At 40.0% G+C, this 24,968-nt stretch overlaps 1 protein-coding gene across 1 annotated transcript in view; it reads right to left on the bottom strand.

Moving 5' to 3' along the window:
* Window positions 1-24,968, bottom strand: part of tenm1 (teneurin transmembrane protein 1) — a 218,828-nt gene that overhangs the window by 3,268 nt on the left and 190,592 nt on the right. The window contains exons 24-37 of the mRNA XM_041990455.1: window positions 22,583-22,666; window positions 21,951-22,145; window positions 18,265-18,352; window positions 16,497-16,693; window positions 13,434-13,747; window positions 12,575-12,747; window positions 10,961-11,205; window positions 10,002-10,295; window positions 8,595-8,839; window positions 8,036-8,178; window positions 6,129-6,340; window positions 5,307-5,608; window positions 1,550-2,256; window positions 756-898 (exon numbers count right to left, since the gene is read on the bottom strand). Coding sequence (XP_041846389.1) covers window positions 756-898; window positions 1,550-2,256; window positions 5,307-5,608; window positions 6,129-6,340; window positions 8,036-8,178; window positions 8,595-8,839; window positions 10,002-10,295; window positions 10,961-11,205; window positions 12,575-12,747; window positions 13,434-13,747; window positions 16,497-16,693; window positions 18,265-18,352; window positions 21,951-22,145; window positions 22,583-22,666 — 3,342 coding nt within the window. The remainder of the gene's footprint in view (window positions 1-755; window positions 899-1,549; window positions 2,257-5,306; window positions 5,609-6,128; window positions 6,341-8,035; window positions 8,179-8,594; window positions 8,840-10,001; window positions 10,296-10,960; window positions 11,206-12,574; window positions 12,748-13,433; window positions 13,748-16,496; window positions 16,694-18,264; window positions 18,353-21,950; window positions 22,146-22,582; window positions 22,667-24,968) is intronic.

Raw genomic sequence — 24,968 nt, 5'->3', positions numbered from 1 at the left:
GTTCACCTCCGAACAGGACAGTGACCCTAAGCATACTACTACAGCAACACTGCAGTAAATGTCTGTGAATGGCCTAAACTCGCATCTTCTTAGGAATCCTGTAATTTACAAGGCTGCAATCCTCCAGTAGAGCAGGTGTAGTTTCTAAATGTCTAAATTTATAGACATAAATCAAGAGACTTTTTGCTGTAATTGTTGCACAAAGGGGCATCAACAATGTTTAGACTTTTTGGGGGAAAGTGTTAAGGACTTTCTAGTTCTCAGATTTTTTTCTTTTTTTCTGTTATTTGTTTACTTGAAAACATTTGCCAGCTGTAGGCATGTCGATCTATTGTTACAAACCTTTCATAAATCCATTTTAATTTCAGCTTTTGAAGCAAGAAAAACAAAAACCAAAGGAAGTGAATATTTTCTCTGGGCTTTGTATTTAATTGAAAATGTTGCTGAGACAAAAAAAAAAAAAAAAAAATCAAGTATCAAAAGTGACAATGTTATTGTTTATTAAAAAATATTCTCCTTTTGAGTTGGATGACATTTTAAATGTGATCGCTCAGAGAGCGAGTCTTCACTCAAGGCCAACGGTGTACTGCACCGCTCCAATAAAAATGATCCCGATCACCAAATTTTAATGGCCTCCTTTGCCTGTGTTCTTTCCTTCGGTGGAGGAAAAAGTTGGGCGAAAAGAGCGACAAAAGAAGGGAGAAGTTTTTAATGAGCTTGGGTTAGTCTTGTTTCCATAGTGGTAAAATTCTCACCTTGCTGGAGTCCCAGTCCTGTGTCTTTGTCTGGGTCCTCATCAGTTCGTATGTTTGTTCCATCCTGCTCACCTCAGGCTTTGGGAAACCAGGGACAACATTATGAAGCTGGAAGCCAAATAGCTGCAACCAGCTACCGATATCTGGATGCACACACATGTACAGAAACGGGAGATTGCAAAAAAAAAAAAAAAGAAGTTAGAGAGAAATGTTTACACTATGAAGCTAACAAAAAGTCATAAGACCAGGGAGGCAACAACTTCCACAGGAAATCACACAATCTAAGCGTGATATGCTGCTGCGATGTGTTTCACTCACATACACTCTTGCAATAAATAATCCTACTGCAAGAAAACGTGACAGGCCAAATGAATGTTCCATTTAGCAGAAGGACATACACCCTCACCGACATCCTGTATTCATCTTCTGCTCTCCTATTCCATCCTTTTCCTTGCTTTAGTTACTATTCTGTCTCTCAGGGAAACAGTGTTCTTGACAGTCAGAGAGAACAAAACACTGAAGAGCAGCCTGAGTTAAAAATGTGATCAGAGGCACTGCTGTCCTTTCTGTTGCCAGTACATTCTGTCTGTCACATCTTCTTTCTCTGACACACAGCTCACCTGTGGTTAGCTATGTGGCCCATTCACTCACTTTTCATGGCAGATGTTTCCCGTGTATGTGCGGCTGTGGGAGTAGGTGTCACCGAGTGAAATATGTGTCTGTATCTCTTACTTACTGTCAGTTTGTAACTGAATGTGTGTTTAAGCTGAAGAGTGAGAACGTGTGAAGCTCACCTGTTGTAAACTGTGTCACCTCCTCCACTCTCCCAACCGGGCAGTTATTCTTGAAGGCATATAAGTTAAACGGCTTGGGCTCCTTGCTCAGCTCCCCCCACAGCTCATGATTTGGTGAAGTCCATCGTCCAGCGAGCGTGTCATAGTCCCGTCTGCCCAGATGGACCAGTCGCGTGAATGGATCGTACAAGCCTCCGTGGAAGCCGATGACCAGCTTAAAGTCAGGGTTGGTGTCCTGGTAAACCTCTCCATAGGGGGTGTAGAGGATCTCTTTCACCAGTCGACCCTTATTGGAGAATACGGCCCTCGGACTTCCAACGCTGTCGCAGGCAACGTAGTACTCCTCCCCACTGCTCAGCTCCATAGCGATGAGCTGGCCTTGAAGGTCATAGTACAGCGAGGTGATCAGGTTGCTGCTGTGATTGTACAGGTGGCTCACCCTGGTGGGGTACGATAGATCGGCATAAAAGAACTGCAGCTGTTCGCCCTGGCTGCTCTTGGAGGCCACACGCCGACCCAGTCCGTCGTAGCGGTACCAGACCGTGCGCTCAGTGACCCGGTTGAAGACGCGAGTCAGCAGGCCATTGGAGTTATACTCAAACAGGTCGTTTGCTCGCTGGCGAAGGAAGCCATCGTCATCCACGTTGTATTGTAGCTCGCCAAGGTGTGTGATGCGATCTCTCTGGTCATAGCGCAGTGGCGTCAGTCTGGAATCAGGCCAAACAGGTGCAATATCAGCAAGAATGTTCACTAGGTTAGCAGCTCTGGATGACATGAGGTTTAGTAATCTGTCACAAAGTATTGGACAACTTCAAGTTAATAAAGTTATCTAAGTGTTGTTAAAATTTAGCAAACAATTTAAGCAGAGGCTAAATTAATATCATTTATAGGGGTAGTCTGCAAATCTGATCACAATAAAATCTGTAAATGCATGCTCTTTGTATCTGTAACATGGGACTTGAATTACACAGGGGTTTTTGGTGGAGCCTTAGTTTGGGGCATGCATTGCAACTTTGCAGTTACATGCATGTACATGTCTATTAGTGCACAGCAGGGTCATGCCCAAAAACATTCTGCTACTGCTATATACACTGATGCAATCAGAAACATCTCAATTAAAGATGGACATTTCTTTTAGATCTAGGTGTTTTCAGGGGAGCTGAGCTCCCCTTGGCTTTCCCTATAACTTGAACCCTGTTTCAGCATTTCTAACAGCTTACTGAGGCCTTTCCTGTGTGTAGACTGAGCCCCCTACTAAACACCCATGTCTGCAAGCTCTCAAATTAAACCCTAACAATACTATTTTTAGCTCCTGAACAATCCAACTTTAATAAGGGAAATCTCTAGAGGAGGATTCGGTTTAGGTGGTCCAAAATCTGTATGTCTGAATATGAACACTATCAATACCAAAAAGCTGATTAAATACTACTGAAGAAGAAGAAGAGAGAAAAAAAAACTTTTCTAAATAAGGATTTGGTGGAAAGAGTCAGTGACTTCAAGTTCACAAATGTGCATGTGACAATGACCTTTCGGGAAAGACAAACACCAGAGACTTTTTCTTTTTTTTAAAGAAGGCACCATCCACTTTTTAAAGAAGGCAGCATCCACTTCCTGAAAACCCTCAGGAAGAATCAGCAGGCTGAGAACCTGCTACCACTATTCCATTGTGCCCACACTAAGCTCTCGCATGTTTTTGTAGTTTGCCAGCAGCTCCTCAGCAGATAGGAATGCCACCTCTGGGGCTCTTTTCCACAGAAGATCATGGGCTGCCCTCTGTCCTCTCTAGATGAAGTACACAGCTTTTCACTGCCTCAGGAGGTCTTGCAGCATTCTGGCAGACCATACCCCACCAGACATTTCTTGCTTAGATTGTGGCCCTGCAGGAGGCATTAAAAGTGGCCCACAAATAACAGACAAACAGACTATAAAACAGCTTCCACCCCACAGCTATTATGAAAAACACTGAAACAAACACTGCAATATGCACAAAACTTCTTAATAAAAATGCACATAATGAGTGTTAGCTGACCTCATTTTGCTCCTGATCTGGATTTAGGTTTTGTATCTGTTTTAGATGTATTGATAGGTTTTCACTGTTTTCTTTTTTGGGTGTGTTTTTGATTCCTGTACTATTAAGTGTGACACTCTAGCATTGTTTCCCATTTACAATAAAGACATTCATTTATTCATTGTAAAGAAGAAATTATTGCTATGACTTAATCTAATGAAGCATTTTCTTTTTTATTAATAAATGTAGGGCTCTATGGTGGTGTGGTGGTCAGCATGCTGCCTTACAGCAAGAAAGTTGCTGGTTTGAGCCTCAGCTGTGGGGAGGTTTGAACAATGGCCTTTTTTTGTGGAGTTTGCATGTTCACCCCGTGTATGCATGAGCTTTCTTCAGCTTCCTCCGTCCAAACACATGCATGTTAGGTTAATTGGTCACTCAAAATTCTCCCTAGGGAGTGAGTGTGAGCGTGAATGGTTGTTTGTCTCTATGTTGGCCCTGCGATGGACTGGCGACCTGTCCAGGGTGTACCCTGCCTCTCACCTGCTAAATGCTGGGTTAGGGTCCAACTTCCCTGAGACCCTTAATGGATGAAGCCATATAAATAATGGATGGCCGGATACATACATTTATTCATATGAGGATATTACATGGGCTGTAGACACATTTTAAAATCCTGGAAACCTTAAACAGTTTAAAAAATCCACAAATGGTTTCAGCATTTGTCTGGCCCATGTTCTAAATAAATTTTTTAGTTTTTTTTTTTTTTGGCTTAACTCATTTCTGAAACATTTCTGAAATATAAATGATTTGTGTGAAAATGAAAGTACAAGGACTCCTAAAAAACTAAAACTAAACAAAGTATTGTTTAAATCATAAAACAAGATTTTACGCAAATTCACTTATATTAGTTAATGTCATAATGGAAATAATGCAATTTACTGTGATATTGCGCAACCCGTCAATGTCCTGACAATGCTGAGGTATTTCAAACTAGCTTATTTTAAACTTGTGCTCACTAGCAAGCCTAGTGATACAGCTATTGGAGGAAGCCAGCCTCAAATCTTACATCTAAGTTGGAGGTTAATTTTGGAAAGTCTAGCTCTTCAGATACAAGCAAAATACATTCTATCAAAACATTTCTATCTCTGTCATATATGACTGAACAATCAGTAAATGAGGTTTCCAGTCTCCTCTGTAAAGTCACTAACAGTAAAACGGGATCGTAAGAAAGGTGAGAATTATTATATTATATATTATTATGTGCTTTAGAATGAAACATCCGTGAATAAATGGGGAAACTTCAGTAATTTACAGCGTTATTCTTCAAGTCTCAATCTGAGCCCTGCAAACACAGCACTAGAACAGGCAGCATCTGGGGGTGGAGGTGTAAGCCTGGGTGTTGTGTTTTTAAGCCTTCATGGACAATTGTGGTTTTGAATATTTCTAAAAATTAATAAAGTGTCAAAATACATGTATTTAAAATTAAATGTGTTTTCACGCTGACAACGTATGTCTGAAAGGTTAAACTTCTCCATCTAAGTCTGAGAATCAAGGCTATCTGGTGCAATCAGTTGATTGCTTTTTAATCTAAATGCTTAATCTGTTCATTTAAATCATGATATCAGTCTTTTAAGTGATCATTGCCAGTTCTAGAAACCATGTTGCTGGAATGGCTGAAACAGTGTATTAAATATGCAATGCATTTGTTCTGAATTGGTAATGATTTATAAGCAGTAGGCACTCACTTACCTGGCACTTGTCCCGTGGCTGAGCAGATTTATATTCCCATTAAGGTCATAACTGTAGCGCCACTGAGGCCGCTCATTGACTGAGGCGCTTTGCAGCTGGCTGTCTGCATCGTACTCATAAGTATAACGAGTCACGTTGCTGTCCACTCCAACCCTGATGTCACAGGTGGTGGTGCGTCCTGCTGAGTCGTACTGAATGGTCATCCAGTAGGCGATAGATTTAAGGATCTCATATTGGACCTCTACCACCTGACCATAGGAGTTGAATACCTTGGTGTGCTTCATCAGATGGGTGGTGATCACCTGAGACACCCACAAACAAAAAGGACACATTCAGAATGAGATCTGATTATTTAAGATGGTAATCCAATTGAAAGGTAAGTTAATGGCAAAACTTGATAGAAGGTTTTAGTCAGATTTATCTAATTCCTATTACTTCCTTTTCTTTCAGCCACTGAAAAATCTGGTTCTTAATAAAAAAAATCATACCAAATTTAATTGTATTTATAATATGCTGCCACCTACCTGCAGATGGAAACAAAGATAATTAAACCAGTGAGCCTAGAACAGTTAAGCTGTGGGCCATAAAACCAAAACAATGAGCTGAAAGGTGCTACAGTGCAACCCCCCACTGAACTGAAGGGAACTGCAAAGGCAGGTTTTAATTATCTTTATGTTGTTTGACATGAGGGACTGCTTTCACATTACACAGTCAATTAGTCCATTGTTAATGAGAATGTTGATTAGTGCTTTAAGATCACATTAAAGCTAGAAAGGGGTATGATCATTCATGTATGTTACATTTAAGTAAATAGCTTCCCACCTGGTTGAGGTCATAGAAGATGACACTGAACTTGCCAAACTGTTCGACTCGTCCGGATACATCAACATAGCGGTACAGATCAATGGGCAGCGGGGTCTCGTTGATAACCGCCTGCATGCTGGTGACTCTGAAGTTGTTATAGCTGTAGTCAAACCTGGCGTTGACCAGACCTTCTTCGCTGAAGCGGAAGATTTGACGACTTGTCAGGGGGCCTATGCAAAGAAGAGGATTTCAATGACAAACTCAGATATATTGCTTCAGAAAAACATACATCAGGATTTGCACACAGAGCTTTTTTTTTTAAATCGACCGCAATCAGACTACCCCTACATGCCTGCCTAATTAATTTAAATCAAAGACTAATTTAACATCATTAACACAGACACACGCAGTTCAATTCATTCAATCTTAACTATCCTAACATCACTATGGCATTTCCAGTGGTGACCTTTAATATGGAGAGATAATGAAATCTAAAGACAATATCCATGATGGGCCAATGTGCTCCTTAATGTCAGAACATCAGCGTTAACACCATCAGCTGCTAGCTAGTGTGGCTCATCCTCTATTTGGGGGGAAAAGAAGGGCCTGCTAATGAAACACCATTAAGCTGCTATCTGAGATGACTCTGATTGCAGTTAAAATGACTAAGTGTCTAGCTGTGGAGCTGCTAGATAGCTGGATCAGCATTACATCTCCTATTTTTATTTTCTGTGCAATGTTGATTCTAAGCCTGCGCTAATGGGAAGATGGCAGAAGCATTGAGAGTGAGGTGGAGGCTTTTTCAGAGCCCTGGGGAACTCACAGTCTGTTCGTCTCGCTTCTCTAGCTGTCACTTCTCCGAACTGTCATATTTCTCTCTCTCCTTTTTATTTTTCTGGTTCCTTTTCACCCTCACCTTCCTCTCTATATCACCTTTTTTTTTTTTTTTTTTTTGGTGCCTTGCTTTTCATTGTCTCCTCTCAAGGGACAATTACCACTATCTCTTCCCTCTCTGAGGCTCCGTTTGTTCTGCTGAAATAAGATCAGTTAAAAGAAGGTGAGAGTCTATTCACAGTGAGGGCAAAGTGATAAACACACACACACTGCTGTGGCTCGCAGATTAGTGACACCTGATCACGGCTCGCCAATCACAAAGCCATGGGAAGTGAACCAGCAGCAGAGATGAGAGCACTCCCAACGACCCTGGACAGACCCTATAACTTAAGGGAATTGCTGAGCTGTATTAACAATGGCGGTTTATATCTGCTGCGACAGCTAAAGTATCCTATTGATGGCCACGCCATAACCTAATGGTTCTGCTGTTTGTAAAGTGCTATGTCTTTCTAGCTAATAGTCTGTGTCAAGAATACAAACTATTGTTTTGTTACTTGGGGTTAAACTTGAGAGATGCTGCTAAAATTTCTGTCTCATTCAAACTTATAGCAATGCAAAAAAATTCACGCAGACAACATCACATGGCAGCATGGAAAAGAAGTGTGGTACATCAACACCCTGCCCACCTCTTATTAGCTTTTATTCTTATATTCACTCATTCTTTGATCATGAACACTGGTTGCAGAGAAGGGGGAAACAGTGCGTTGCACAGAGCCCAGGGGGTGGTCTTGTATTTACAGCTGTGGTAGACCACAGTCTCTTCCACTCGAACACTCTATTCACACATATAACTGGGACTGTGTCTTAGATGAAATAGCATCATATCTGACTCAAAACCAGACTACTGAGTTTGACTCTGAAATCTGGCTTCTCTATCGTGCAGATGCTGCGCGTTGGGCTCACCGGGTGATTTATGATCACACAGGCCCTTTGAAATGATCCATTTTAAGATGGCACAGCTTAAATATTTAATACTTGTGGGCTGCTGGTTGTTTAGCTCATGCTCGCTGCGAGTATGCGTGAATATATACCTGTCTGCCTGTATCGTATGGAGCTTATGAAGCCGTTATGGGTTAGATGAATAGTCTTGACAGTGCCAGAGGCTTCATCGTAAGTGAAGGTCACCAGGGTGGAGTCATAAACCACTTCCGAGAGACGTGCTGCTGGCGTATACCTTTATATAAAAAAAAGGAAAAAATGAAACGCTGAATGATAAATAAGTACAGTTTTTAAGTTCAGTACAGAACGCATTTGATCTTCAGTGTAAGTAAACATGCTATAGCACATGAATAATACAAGATCCCTTGAGCCAGTGAGGAAGAAGCTCCATCATTCTTCAATGTTTCATCTAAAATCGGAACAGCTGCTCTGGCAGTTATGGCCTTTCAAATCTTGAAGAAGGGATCATTTATAACAAATCCTCATTGGGCCAGCGAGGATTAAAAATGATAAAAACCAGAGTACTGTCTTAATAATTCCTTAAACTTTCATCAAAATCAGATTATGGTTGTCTGACAGTGGGATGATCAAATATTTGGCCCTTGGCTCTTATTACTGACACAACAAGCCAGTTATTGTCCTGTGATCTACCTGTAGATGATGCTGCGTCCAGTACCAGAGTACCGAGTCCTGATCAGCCGCCCATCCAGGGTGAAGTCCTGCGTGAACGAGGCTTGGCTGTCAGGAGGAGTGTATATATTCCTGTAGTAGCCAATGGATAGCAGCGACTGCAGGGTGTGCTTCACCATGCTGGGCATCGTCACTGCAACCAAGCGGTCTGTCTGGTCGTATTCAAACACGTAGCGACGCTGACTGTGCAGGAGCAGCATTATGGACTGCAAGGACATAACAGAGATGGACGTGGACTTATGAGCAGGCCTGTGACTCAGTTTCATGGGTTTCATGAGTTTTTCTTTATTCATTTCCTGTTTTTTAAAGTGTAATTCCAATGTCGTTTAATGAAAAGTTTGTTTTGCTCTACAGAAACAACCTTGGATTTTGTTTTAGTTTGTTATTCATAGCGAGCTATTTAATTGGTAACATTCGTGGCGACAGAAAAGGCAAAAGAAATCTCTTTAATTGGAGCTCTTTGTTTTTCAAGGAGAAACTATTTTATTTGCTGCTAATTGTTTCGGCATTTCTATTTACAAAATCTGCACGTTTTATCTAAAGAGAAAGATTAATTAATTGATTAATTAAAAAAAAAACAAATAGATTTTACCAATTTCTTGATGGTTCTATAATATAAGATTGCTGATACTAAGCATGTGTTTTTATTATATATGGCATATTTTGCCACTGCATGTTTCAGTTCATTTTAAAGATAGGAGCTTATACCTGTTGGCGACTCCCTGCTTTGTCGCACACAGTGTGTTAGCCCTCGTAATTAAAAATGACAGACTGTATATTACTTCTAAATGCTTCTCAAAGCACAGTAAGTATTTACTGTAAAACCCACTTTCAGGAAACTGCTGTTTTCTTTTCACAAGTCGGTGAACATCCAGTCACAGAGCCTTGACACTTGCCTGAGTTTTGTTATGCATCACAAAGATGGATTTTGATTTCTTGCCTTCAAAGCTATGTACTGCTGTCATCATACAGACATGTTGTAAAAGCAGATTTAAAAAGCTGGTACAGACAGTTGAGAAAAAGAAATATTCCTATAGACCTCATATTGACTTTTACAGCTGATTTTCACCATGTGTTAAAATGGAAGAAAAACATTTCAAAAAGAGGAAAACATTAAAAACAAGTTTGGCGGTTTGATGCTGTAAAAAAAAAAAAAGATGTTTGGTTACTTTTATTCCCATGTCAGAACCGCTTTTCATCCCCTCAGCTTTAGTTTTGGTTTCAGATAAACCAAGCAACCTTAAAGCAGGAAACAAAGGCAGTGCAGGCACAATAGATTTCTGCTTAAAGCAAAGGGAAAAAAATGAAGAACAATGAAAGCATCAAACAAATCTCAGCATGAGACAACACGAAGGTGTATTTCCTCACTCTGTCTGCGTATGTGTAGCTCCAGATCTTGCCATTGACCCAGGCTCTGGACACCACTCTGTCGCTTTCATACTCCAACCGCTCAGACCATTCTCCTCGGTGGATGGAGGACAACAAGCCCCCGCTGGAGTAGCTGATGTTCACTTCTGTGTATTTGCTGCTGGGAGACCACACGATTGGTCGACCCTGCAGGTCATACTGGATGTGGAGGGTGAACTTCCTGTGGTCATCGTAGATCTTCCCTACTCTGGTGTTCTGATCAAAGTCTATGGACAGCAGGTTTCTGTTGTGTGCCTGGAAATAAAGAAGGAAAAAAAAAGAAAAAGAAACAAATAGTCAGTTCAGGCAGGAAAACAAAATACAACTTTTTAATTTTACAGCTTTATAATCAGCATAAACTGAAGCAGCAGACATGCAAATATAAATGAAGTGGCATGTCTACGACAAGCAAAGATTTCATTAGCTTAGATAAATTAATTGTGACATTTAGCACAAACTCGGCCTGCATAATAATAATAAATTGCCTCATGAATGAGAAAAAAGCTAGTCCTGAGGACTGCAAATTAATTAGTACACATGAGATAAGATGCGTCTTTGTTGTGAAATATTCTGCCTGTGTGTTGCATTTTCGGTTCCAAGGAAAAAGAGAGGAGATGTTGCTGCTGGGGTGTGACTTTTGGAAAGTACAGGCAACAGTGACTGACTCATTTCACCTGTTGCCTTGCTCCCAGTGACACCATCACTACTCAATGCATCCAACAAGCTGTGCAACACAAACCTGAAGAAGTTTTATCACTGTGGTGAGCGGTGAGCATTGCTTGCATCACCAAATAACGGCCAGATTGCAGTTGAGCTGATTGTTTGATCTGTTCATAGCTACTGATGTTAAGGAACTGTTGAGATGTTGGCTGCACATTTTGTGGTTAATGCAAACTGCCCATCACAGCTGTTCTCGTTACCCTGAGCCTGCGTTCATAAGTGCTGTAGTTGGTCTTGCTCTGCTCCTTCCTCTGTCTCCACTCAATCAGACTGGGGGTGTGGTCTCCGGGCAGGCTGATGTTACAGCGGCTGGCGATGGGGCTGACTCCTCCCCCGCTGCCTCCTGGGAGTAAGGGCTCGGTGCTGAGCGACAACTCCATCCCACTCGCCAACGTCACAAGGAAAGAGCCGTCAGCGCTGACTCTGTATGTACTCTGAGCGTGGTCTGTGGGGGTTAATTATGTACAATGGGTGGGTCACACAAAACCACACATGCATACCAGGAGACAAACATGCAGCAACACGTAAAAAAAAGTGTGAAGAAAACACCAGTCACTGTCTCTAAATAAGCGGCCTTAAGAAAAAAAACAAAAAACCTTAGATTACGTTAGCAGATGACATGAAAGTCTGGCTCTTTGTGTGCCTGTTTCATTTTAATTAATTGCTTAAATCACTGCGGTGAGTGTGAGGACTTCACTGTAGCAGCTACCACAGATTCAGAAAAAACATCATCTATCTAAAAAAAGACAGGAAAGAAGGAAAAAGGACAGATAGACAGATAAAGATAAGGAGAGACAAAAAGCAAGAGAGAGACAATGAGAGCAGAAGTGGGAGGGGGTGTTGGTGGGGAGGAGTGCTTGGCCATAACAGCTTTTCACACTTTGCAAAGGTTTCTCAGAAACTGCTCTTTCATTTCGATGCGGCTCTGAGTAATATTTCACTGAGAATACACACATTTCAGCATCACTCTGCCTAATTTCTAAACTGATCCTAAAAGACAATTAATAAAAAAGGAAAAATAATCATAAAGATATATTTTAATCAAAAAATTTAACACAGCTAATAAAGTAGATACTTTCCTCTAATCCCTCCACCACTATAAATCCACTTTTTGCCCATACAGTTATTGTTGCCCGAGAGGCAGCCCAAGACTCCGTGAATTTAGGTGGTGGAAGTGAGAGGCCTTTCTTAACATGGATGGGTCATTTCAACTTTTCCTCTGGCAGCTTCAGTCGCGCACGCTCGTGCATCTGTGTGCACGGGAGTAGCTTTTCCCTCCCTGCAGTGCTGTCATTGTGACAACTGTTCGAAAGCAATTAAAGGGATGACATGAGAAAAAAAAAAAAAAAAAGGCTCCAGTGAGTGGCTTTTCCACTCCACTCTCATTTTCTCCTTTCCTCATCTCTGCCCTCCTTCCCGTCTTCAAAACTCCACCCTTCTCAACAATCGTTTAGACATTTAACAGGGCGGTCAGACCTGTCCCTCTTTTTTGTCATCGATAGGAAAAGAAATAAAGGACGGAACAGCAGTTTTTTCCTCCTGTGTTTACTTGTTAATGGTGTAACGCACCCCCCCACATGAGTCATAAATAGCCTTGTGCTACATTTGTGGTGACCCAGACAGAAGCGTAGTTGCATGGTGGTGAAGGTGCAATCTTTCCTATATGTCAACTAGTAAATACAAAAGGGTAATTCATTTATATTCCCATTTTTGGTTGTAGCTTAACTCCATATTTCATCTTTTCACAAATATTCCAAACGACGTACGAGGAGCAGAAAAAAAACATGCATGCACCGTTCAACATGGTGCTTCACCTTGTTTGAATGTGAAGATGGTGTCACTGGCAGACAAGTTGGTGCTGGTGACAAAGTTCTCATGGTTGGATGCTTCAACCTCCACTCGAGACCAGCGCTCCAGGTTGCCATGGAAACCCCTTACCTCTCCTGTGGGTAAGGTGATGTTGGTCACCCGACCCTCACCGTTATACCTTATGGCATAAACAGAAAAACAGTCCACAGTGTGAGAGCACAAACACACACAGATAAGCATCACTCTCAAACAAACACAGCAATACACAAATTCACAAAAACACACACTCCCACACTAGCCCTCTGTTTCCCATCTTTTCACTGGTACAGAGTAAGTGTCAACTATGATTTATATGTGTAATTATCCAGCTGTGGAGTTTGAGACAAAGACTGAGTTGGCAGCGGTGAGTAATTCACACAGATGTGTCTCAGTGTGTGTAGTTTATGTACAAAACTAAACCTGTATGTGATCAAAGTGTTGCAGAGACGTCCTTCTGCCAAGCAGTCACTTAAGCAAAGACTAAAAAGAAGAAAATACCTCCTCCCCACAACACACACACACACACACACACACACACACACACACACACACACACACACACACACACACACACACACACACACACACACACACACACCACTCCAGCTTTCTATAATGTAAGTGATGAAGAAGTTGCCACCAGATGGCACTCATATTTCACACCAGTCATGGGAACTCTTACACACTAATACACATGTAAACAAGTTAAACAAAACAAATAAAAATAAATAAATAAAGAAAAAGTGAAGAGAAGGACAAACATAAAGAAGAGCGAAGCAAATGTAAAAACGCTACATTAAGCTTAAAGCCGAACTGTAAACTTACTGATAAACAATAGTCCAGCTGTTCTCATCACTCTTGGTTGCTAGGAGACCTGTGTTGCCATGGTAAGTGATGTGAGCAATGTCATGGCCTTGGGCTGACACCTTCCTCAGCGTTCCGCTGTTGCTAAGGGACAACCAGTACACCTGTCCACCAGGTAGTGCCAGCCAGAGAGGCACTCCATGAGCGTCTCTCCTCACTTGGAGGCCGCGGCCGTCGCGGCATGTCATCCCAGACAGCTGGCCGTCCGTGCCGTAAGAGAAGTTGTACAGGTAGTGACCGGTGATCAGGTGTTTGGTGTACATGTGGGAGCCATTCTGTCACAGAATAAAATAGGAAGTCTTTGGTCAGAATTTGTCTGTAGTCAATTTTTAACTCAAAGTTATCATAGAGTTATAATATAAACAGGAGGCCCTTGTAGCATCATATACTATATATTTATTAACTAATATTAGCTTAAAAAGTTTAGTGATGAAGAAATATATATAAAAGAAAATTTTTATCCTTTATTAATGCAGGATATTATTAGATAAACAATAACAGGAGAGAAATGTGAATTTCTGAGTTATTTTATTACATTTCAAGATGTTTGATGAATTATTGGATTAAGGTACCATACTGCAGCTGATAGAATTTGATCATTAATTTCTGTGCTGTCAAAAATTCTTGTTCTTACTGTATGACAAAATAAAACATTTTATTACATAACACCTTTATATAACTTATATACACTAATTTACCTTTAACTTAATTTATTTATGTGGTTCTGCAGATTTGTCAAATGAGTTAAACTCCAAATACAAAGGTAAGAGTTGGAAGCTTATAACCATTAGTGTACAGAAAATTTACAAAAGCAATAAAACAAAAAAGAAATAGACTGTCTAACAAAATCAATACCAGTTATATACTGTTGGTACAAAATCAACTTATTATGCTAAATACCGATCATAGAATCACCCAATTGAGTTAATTAACACTAATCATAGTGCGAGTAAGTAAAACTTTATATAGCACCTTCCAAGCTATAAAATCACAAAGTGCTCCAGAAAAACCAACAATGCATAAATTCAACAGAAATGAATGAAAAGCAGATTTAAAAAGATATGTTTTTAACTGCCTCTCGCCTGCTAATTTCTGGGATAGGCTCCAGCTTTCCTGCAAACCTTAATTGGACTAAGCGGTACAGAAAATGAATGTTTTTAACTGGTTTTTAAAAATGACCACAGAGTCTACTAATCTCAGTCTGGGGGCCACTGAACAGAAAGCTCTGTTACCTTTTGTTTTCAGCTTAGTATAGGGCACCATCAGCAGGCCCTGGTCACAGGACCTCAGGGGACCTGCCATGTAGATGTGGGTGCAGAAGCCCTCTGATTTAATCTGGTACCTGTCCATGAAGAGCTCTCCAATTCATAAAAAAAATCTTAAATTGCACTCTGAGATAAACCTGGAAGCCTGTGCAGTTGCATCAAGCATGGAGTCACATGTGAAAGCTTGGAGGATTTTGTCTGAAGAACTGGTAGCATCACTTTGAACAACTTGCAATCATCCTAGGGAGTTTTTACTAAGACCTGTCTATAGTGCAATATTCAATTGTGATTTAAAAAAAGCATGAATAATCATTTCCAGTCCAGGACATGACATAATGTAGCTAAATTTGGCAATATTGCTAAGATGATAAAGACAGGAACGGACCAGAGACCTGACATGTGCATCCAAAGTAAAGCTAGTAGGCTATACCATGGTTCTTAACAGATGATTTTGCCAAAGAACCAAGAGGTCCAAGTGTTTCCTTTATCCCAGACATACACTTTTCTGGTGCAAAGATAAATGTTTAAGTTTTGTCTTGATTTAATTGAAGAAAACTGTCTGCCATTTAACAGAGTTTAGGCTCTTTACTAAACTGTGGAGTTTAGACATTTCATTTGGGTGAAATGAGGTGTCCAACTGAATATCATCTGAATTGCAGTGATAAGAGATGCCTTTTAAGGTTCACAGAATCTGCCCAAGTGGGCGCAATACAATACAAACAACAGATGCCCCAAAACAGAACCTTGGGGTACACCAAAATGGACTGGATAAGGGGGAGATCTGTACTTTAGAAGCAGCTACAAAAAACAATTAGTCAGATAGGTACGAGTAATGTATTGCTTAGCTTCCTTCACAGCATTATATTTAATAAAAGAACGTTTAATTGCAAGTATATTTTGACACTTCTTAGCACAATGTTAGCAGTCCTAATGAATCATCAAAAATAATATAGTTTTGTTTGATTTTGCTCCTGATTTGAAATTTGTATGTTTTCAACCCCAGTGTCATGTCACCAAAGCAGTGTTAGTTCATATTTAATACTTGGGCAACAGGTGTGATAATTGACCAAACTAATTTCAGTCATAGACAGTGGATAGAAAAATTCTTCAACAATTACCTTGTGTGTTTTGACTTGTGCTAGCTTTGTTAGCATCCATGGATCCACCATGATGTCTCAACATGTGTTCAGATACTAGCACTGTACCTATTCACTACTGTTAATTTTTTCCTTTCTTTTGTGTAAAACCCAAATAATTTCCAGAGGTTGCAAATAGTTGATGGATTACAAATTCTGTTAGCATTTCCTATTGAAAATTCTCCATGCTAAATGAGTCACATTAGCAAGTTACTTCAAGCTTTGTCAGTTGCTACAAATAGTGATTTCTAAATAAGAAGTGGTTTACTTTGTTTAACCCAAATGAACTAATTGATAAATTAGCAGTGACTAAAACATAAACATTGCCAATTCATTTACTGCTCAACTACGGTTGAACTTGAAACATAGTAAAAGTATATCAAATGATCAAATTAAGTTAGCTTTAAACAAAGCCTCTGAAATTTTGAATAAATGCGACAAGATTAAATATAACTCACATATTGTTTCACGCTGGTCATGTTTTCAAGTAAACACATTCACACATTCACACACCCACATAACGCACATTTGTTTTGACCTTTACTGAGATGCACAGCTCACATCTCTGGACACTGTTTTTGCAACCATGCATTGTTTAAAGTCAGGGCTTGAGCATTGTTTACCTGGCTGAAGAGATAGAGCTCCTGGTCTAGTGGGGAGCTGATCTCCACCAGTCCACTTGGGCCTGGCTGAGGTTGGTTGAGGCTGACAGCTCTGATCCGGATGTTGCCCATATCAGCAATATACAGAGTGCCATTGGGGGCCACTGCGAGTGATGAGGGGGCTTTGAGACGAGCGTCACGAGCGTAGCCTCCATCTCCTGATTAAAACCAAAAAGAGCTCATTATTTCTGTGAGGTTAAGCTCTTTATCAACAAAATAGCATTAATAAAGCATCCTCAGATCTAAACCCACTGAGCAATAAAAAAAATCATATTTCACTGAGAGACAGGTTTGTAAAATATGAAGACCCCATGGGGATGCTTAGGCGGTTATCAGTTTGGCTCAGGAGTTGGACTTGTTGGGATACCGTAGCTCCCCAAAGGACTGGATATGATGACCACCTTGATAGTGACCTCAGCCTTATCAGACAGTGGTAGTAGGTGACTGAATGGATCCAGATGTCTTTGGTGGCGCAGCAGGATAATAGTCGGGTGAGGGCCTTCAGATGCTGTCAGCGGTAGGCCCGGGGCCTCTGATGGGTCTGTCCAGGCAGCAGGGTGGCAGTTTATCTCTTGACAGCATGCACATTACGTGTGTGTGCACATTTCTTTGTGAATGTGTGTGTGTTCATGTCCGTTTGTATTTGCTGGTGTGTGCTCCCACGTGTGCACACGTTCAAAGACTCTGTGTGAGTGTTTACGGTGAGGGGATGGAAACGGAAAAAAACCTCTGAAGAGAGTAATCATCTGTTAACAGCAAGACATGATTGAAAATATGCAAAGTACAACCCAAGAAATAGGGATGGTTACAGCCCATTGGCTTGAGGCACAGGAGAAACACTTCCATCCATTCTGAATAAAAACGAGACTGATTTTTATGAGCGGAATTAAATGATAAAAATCACATCCTCTGACACTTACAATGAAAGTATGGCCTAACTGTCAAAGGAACATCTGCTTATTTGTTTGGTCCTTTCCTTCCTCCCTTTATTATGTTTCAGGTGCCCTTCAGTGACACAGCAACCAGTTAAAACATTTGCAATGTAAAAGTGAGCTTTTTCTTCCACCAGCTGTAATTTGAATGGGTTTGAAAGGTTTTCTCCCGAGCTGGCTCCCACTGAGGTTTTTGGAAAGAGGAAGCTTCCTTTTGAATGCAAAAACTCCATCCCATTAACACACACTTTCTTTATCCAGCACACATACAGGTACAATCTGAGTCAAATTACACTCTCCATTGTGACATTTCGGATGGTCTTTTCTTTCTATACATTGTCATAATTTACATAAATCTTATTATAATATATTTTTAGTGTTTTTCAAGGAAACTCAAAGCAACCATCAAGCTTCAAGGTGACTTGAATAATTTAAACAGGCTCAAAGTAGAGAAGGAAAAGCATTGGAAGAAAGAGGAAAAGTCATTCTCAAGCACTGTGAATAAAATTACTGGCCAGCAGGGACAGCAACAAGATTTACTCACTCGATATTGAGACACACTGCCTATATCAAATCATGTTGGCTTTTAAAAGGGTCCAGTTTGTGTTTCCTCTACATATCCTCCTGAAGCTGGCCAAGAAAGATATGATCTGATGACATTTCTAAATGCTTTATGAGTGTTTTTTTTTTTTTTTTTTGTGGTACTATAATCTTATTAGACATAATCTAATACTCTCACATTACTTAATCCTGCACTCATGTAAGAAGTGTGTGTGTGTGTGTGTTTGGTGACCCACCAGAGAAGCAGTCACAGTTGGGGTCTATCTTACAATCGCAGTCTGTTGGGGCTCCAGAGATGATTGATATCTCCCCATTGGTTGACACCTGTGGGGTTAGAAAAAAGATACTTACACACACGACAAGATGCTGATGGAGATCATTCTTTGCAAGGGAGCATCTCCCAAGATAATGATGGAATAGATTCATTATATGAAAATTAGATAAAAAAAATTGCAACAAAGCACGATGCAACGTGTTGTGTAAAAATTTTAAGCCATCCCGCACATCTTTATACTGCCAAGAAAATGGAAATTAAGAGTGATGATATATCTAAACATAACCAAAGATAAATGAAAATATGGTATATAAGAAAAACAGAGGTTGTTGAGTTCCAATTAACTTAAAAGTCAATACAAAGTATGACCAGCTTTAGTCTTCAACAACATCCTGAACCTTCTTAGACAAGTTTTCATGTAGTTTCTTTAAGTAATCGTCAGGAAGAGTTTTCCAGGCTTCTTAAATGGCATTTGAAAGGCTTTATTATGTTCCATTTTATTTCAAGAAGATCCCACACTGCTTTAATAATGTTGAGGTTTGTGCTCTGGGGAGGTTTCATCATTCTATAAGACCTATTTCCACTGATTGTCAGTCCAGTTCTTGTGACATTTAGCATACCTCAGCCTTTTCTTCCTGTTTCCCTTCCTTAAGCCAGACTTCTAGACAGCCACCCTTCCATAGAAACCATCTCTGATGAGGCTTCAGTGAACAGTTATGGATCCACAAAAAGCCAGCTGCATCTCTCAGGACCTGTGACAGGTCTTTGCTGATTTTTTTAGAAATTCTTAGGGATATCACTTAAGGATACTGTTCATCTCATGTGAGCATATACTTTTTGTTTTAGTCCTCCCATTTCTTTTCTACTTCTTGGCTTGTCTACTTTTCTCAGATTTTTTTAAGGACACTATGTCCACTATGCTGAGATGTGCCTTTTTTTTTTTTTTCTTTTAGCTAATAGTTCTTTGGAAATAATTTTCTTGGAGCAAAAACATTATTATTATGCCTATTCTTATGTTATCATGTTTTTATGTCATTATGTAATATTATTTATCTATTATTTTGTCTGTTAAACTATGTTATTTTTGCCATTTTCTATGGATGCAACTAAAGAAATGGACAAAGGGTGTGTATCTTTGCGACAGGCCGCTAACAAAGAAAGATATAGTTTAAAATTGTTTTTTTACTACGTTTTCTGTTGGGTGTTGACACAATAATGGAGTTAGGTCCCATATTTTATGCTTAAATAACTCATAATATAAGACAGTGTTTAGTGGACAATCAAACACGTGTGGAAGGAGCTGGCCATAGAAATACTTAGAAATACCTTCAGGGAACAGAACATGGATAAATATTGTTCAAGACCACTTTAAAAGATTACAGGATGTAAAGTCTGACTGACTGTCATTTGCTTGAATATCCACTGTTGCTTAAACAAAAAACTGCCTTAAGCAAAGCATTTGCTGCCTTTTTTAACATTAGGAAAAAAAGGAATTGCATATCTTCATTGTGGCATCAGATAGGTGTTCTTTGAATTCATTTTCAAATTATACAGACTATTCTAATGTGTATGACTAGATGTGAACACATTGCTTAAAGACGATTTGTTTTAGATTTTTGTCATAAAAATTTTATGATCCCTCACAAAAAGTTTATCTGAGGCATTAAAGGAGATAACCCTCATTCTGTTTGTCTGCATAATGCACTTCTGTGCCGATCTTTGAACAGAACTGACACGTTTCCCTTCATTTCCAGTGGTTGTGGAAAGCTAACCAGCTGCATACCTTTAGCCTCATAATTAATTCACACACAAAAGTGGCACTGAAAGCAAGAAAAAACAAAAAAACAACAACAACAACAAAAAAAAACCAAAACAAAACTAAACAAAAAAAAACAAACAAACATATTTCCCCAAGATGCTGAACTATTGTTAAAAGACATTCATTAACAAAGTTGAACATGGATCATAAAAGTTCATATTTTAGACCTGGGAATAATTTAATTTAATCAACTTGACCTAGGAAAATGTCCATATGACGGTGTTAAACTGTTCAGGTTTATGTCCCAGCAGGACGGCAGTAAGAGGGAAAAACAATCATTTCCAGTCTTGCAGTATAGAAAACAGCAACTTGGTTTAAAATAATAATGACAAAATTCCATGCAACAGTAAAAGCTCCATCCTCAAGTATACACTTGATTTACTGAAAACAAGTTGTTGCAATCTGCCATTAATTTACCAGGAACACAACCACAATGGAGCTAATTTGGGATGTAATGATTTTGAGTTTAATGCACCCCCTTAGCTCCAATATTATGAATGTTCAATAACTTCACTGCCTCTTTAAAAGACTGAAATAAAAATTCAGCATATATTGATTATGCATGTGCAGTCCTTGATGTTTTGGCCAGATGCCCTGGGTCCATGTGATGGACAGACGTGCCTGGACAACGAGAACAGATCACAGACGGAGCCAAAGCACTGCCTAAATACCCACTGCAGCCAAGGCACGCTCACATTTAATAAGGCTTATTAAACCCAAAATAAGACTTGCTGCTAAACAGTGCAAGATGCAGCTGGTGTCATCCATTTGTGAAGAAATGTTGCATTTAATTTGAGTATGAAACCCACTGTCAGTGCCTGTGTGCGTCAGTGCATCGTACAAGTGTCAGTGTTCTGTATTTCATTTATTGTCTCATGCATCATGCATACCCGTTTTTTAAAGTTTTGAAACTGCTGAGATGATCTGTACACATCATCAGCAAACATCTATGGTGAAATGCCATCACTGATAATTTTATTTCAAGGTTTGGTATGATAAAAGTGTCACTCAATCTCAAACTTGTACCTGCTGCTGAGTGAGTGTTTCGCCTTTTTAAATGTCGACAAATGGATTATTTTTGCTCTAGTTTGACTTTCCCCTCCTGATACCGAGAGGCTTGATAAATACGGGTCTTGACAAATACAGTCAAAAAAGCGATCTTTTCATTGCCCTATCCGACATGGCTGGCCGGGCTCCATCAAAACGGCATCTGAGGCATTTTATGTTCCTGTCTGCCTCCACACGGACCCAGCGTGGTGCTGGAGGCCACAAAGGCACTATTGATTGAGTCCAGCAGGCAGTATTTTTGAGGTGTTGGTGCCAAAATGCTGCAGTCCTGTGGCAGCCTGCTGCTAGCCGTTGGATGAAAACATTATTTTAGAAATGAAAAGACTATTATTTTTTTTTGTACTTTTGTCTTTTAGTTGTGCCAGAGTTTTGTAAGTCCAAGCTTAACAGACCAGTTCTTAAGTTTGCCTTGCATTACAGCATCTGTTATGCAAACAACCCGGCAGCAGAGGGTAAATTAGTGTCATAAGGCCTGATGGATTGCTGGCATCATCTCCATCTGAGAGGTTTCTTCCTGCAAAAGATACTCATGCAAAATATCTGTCTTTGTGATCATTTTGGGATACCTGTCCTGACTTTAACAAAAGGAATGCAACAGGAAAATATAACAGTTGCCACATCAAAACGACTTATATTTCACTTTAATGATTTCTCAGGATTAGTGAATCTTTTTTGAGTTTGGCACATGTAAATAATAAATGATGGGGAACACTATCTGCCTTCCAAAGCCCAGTCAGAATATGTGTGATATTTATAGTGACCTGTTGGATGCGGTTGATTCTCCTCTCATCCGTCTCAGCGATGAACAGTGCTCCAAGGTGGGACACGGCGATGGCCTTCGCAGCTTCCAGGGTGGCGCGCACAGCTGCCCGGTTCACAAGATGGTGGTCAATACCCGGGACCTGACAGTGAATTGGACGTCCTGCCACTATTCGCACCTTAAGACTTTCTGACACCTAAAGAAAAATACCAATTTTATATTTTGCTTTTTCAAAACAAAGGCAGAACATAAACAGTGAGATGAGCTTTGAGAATGAAAAAGCTTTTCTTGATCCAGTAAATCACACGTCAACAAGTCTGTAGATGAGCCGCCCTCATCCATCGACTCATTGTGTTTTGTGAAGATACAAGCTTAGGCAGGCAATTCATTAACTACTGAGAACAAGTTGAGTGACATTTACTAATTAACAAATGCTGCAGAGACCAGCAACAGCATGCTACTTTTGTTTTTTTTAGGCCTTTCTTTTGCTTTTGTTTACATTAGCATCATCATTCACTTCAAATGGACCTCAAGTAACATCTTTGCAATTTGTGAAAAATATGTTTTCGCTTTGCCTTTGTAGTTCATTTGCTGACAAAACATGTTTGGTGTGCATTTAGATGCTTACTCTACCTGTAAGACAATGTTGTTGTCCAGGATGTAGAGGGAGTTGTCCAGTGGGTTAATGGCGAGGTCTGTCGGCCACTCAAGACGCACCTGTGGAGTGACACGTACCGTGCATGCAGTGACTACTTCTATCAAGAGTGAAAAGAAAAGCAGGTTTGATGGAGACCACCTACAAGAGTCAGTTGCAGGTGGTACAAATAATATCTTCTTAATAACATAGTATTAGGCCTCCTGACCCTCCCTGCTCATGCAAAGGTCAGCGGCGGGCAGGAAGCCTTCCCCGTGTTTATTCAAGACTCACACCGGCTCGCTTCGGCAGCGCTCCAAATGTCATCCAATAACCGTGATCACTGCCTACTCAAATAGCACACCATGTCCACTAACACCGTGGGGGTCAGAGCCAGACAAACCTACAGCATCACACAGCCACCCACATCACTGCCCATCTCACACACACACACAAACCGTGAGCAGCGTCTGCTGTGGAGATGAGCTGGTGGATGTGAGGTGGAAGGGTGGGGGTCAGGTGATTGATGATTCACACGATGGATTGGTAAATAAGTGGATCATGTTAAATTGCAACTGACACGTCCAATTATAGGCTCTGTCAAATGAGAGCGAGAGAAGAGGCTTCACTCTGATATCCCATTTTAAGAGGTAAAGCAATTCATCAAGCAGAACTCACCATGTTCCTCACCAAAGAGGACATGCATCAAATATCTGGTGCTCATGATAATGAACTTTTGCTGCGATGACAGGCGGTCTCTTCTAAAAGTTAGGATGACCTGTACACAGAACTGGGCATGATGGAGGAAACTGAACTGAATTAATGAGCCATTTTTGTCTTTACTGTACTTTTGAGTTGGAAGTTTTAATTGTTTTGTCTTTTCTTTTTATTTCCTTTGGCAGTAATACTGTTCTTGCACTTTAGTGTCTTCCAGGAAGCCAGATTGTTTGGCTTTCCCTGACAATATAAGTACTGGCATTCTGAGGGGTGAAATGTCTGCGTGGGTGGGTAGAACAAGAAGTATTCAGAGCTTTGCTTAAGTAACCAATCATCAAAACTACAGAGGTGGTCAAATAATCTTTTAAATCATGCAAGTGTCCACATAGTATTACAAAAAATGTTGAACAAAGGCAGTAACCCTAACTTGCATAACTGTGCATGCTATATGACTATTAAATGTATTTGATGCATAAAAAGAAAGGCAGAATTTTCTGCTGCTGAAGCTCAGTCTTACTATTAAATATGTACATACATTTTCACCCATGTAGACGGTGAGAATGGTCATGTGTGCAAATCTGATATAACTAAACTGATATCTTACTGGATTTTAGCTACCATCTAACCAAGCATCTCTGAACACAAAGACCTAACTATGTGCATTAATTCTTATCCTAACTGTGTAGTCCTAATGCTGAAAAAAAATAAATAAACAAACCTGAGGGTGCAGCAGAAAATTGAAGGACGGAGTCGGAAGGGACTGCACCACAGTAAGTGTGACAAAGGCTCCTGGTTTATTGTCTTTACACTTATAACAACAACCAGAAACTCAGTGTGCAGGAAATTCACAATCTAGTTCAAAAACGTAATTCTGGTGGCATATCATTGCATGACCAATGAACATTAAACTCAGGTCTGTGACAATGTTTTCTAAGCCTACCTGAGTATTTTACAACATCTGAACCAAACCATGCACATTAAGTCTTTGTATTTTGTTTGAAGTGCAGGGGTTTTTATGCCACCCACCAAGCTCTTCTTTCCCCTTAGGTAGAACCTTGTTTAGTCAAGAGCAGAAATCATCAATATCATCATGTTGAGAACATCAATATGAAAACATCCCTGGTAGCAGAGAGACGGGGGCTGTACTGCACAAGGAAAGTAAGAAAAAAATGTAGTTTTCCTTAATCTTTTATTGTAGAATTACTAAGGAATTCTAGGCCACATTTTTTTCAAACTGGACACAAATACTTACATTAGTGTACTAGAGTTACATACATTAATGTATTAGAGTACTTGCCAATACAAAGTACCAATATGGCTACTAATAAATCCCATTACAGTTTACTGGTGAGGACCAGAAAATAAGATGTGACCATCCTGCGCTCATCTTCTAAATGTAAAGGCTTGAAAACTGTCAGAATCTTCATAAATAAAGAGAATATGTCTAAAATCAGCTTCTCTCGCTGAGATAAAAGCGCATGCCATATTAAACATTCAGATTTTTAATACCTGAATATTAAAAATTCAGACTTTTAATATGGCATGGGCTATAACATTAATGTTTATGCATTAATGTTTTAAAAATGTCAAAAATCAATTCTACAGATTTATTTCTATGCATAAACGTGTTCATTTTGACAGCCCTGGTTTTTTTCTATAAAAAAACTA

This window comes from Melanotaenia boesemani, chromosome 7 (assembly GCF_017639745.1).
Source record: "Melanotaenia boesemani isolate fMelBoe1 chromosome 7, fMelBoe1.pri, whole genome shotgun sequence".
Taxonomy (NCBI): domain Eukaryota; kingdom Metazoa; phylum Chordata; class Actinopteri; order Atheriniformes; family Melanotaeniidae; genus Melanotaenia; species Melanotaenia boesemani.
The sequence above is the reverse complement of the archived record's forward strand: the minus strand, read 5'-3'. Positions and strand labels throughout refer to the sequence as shown.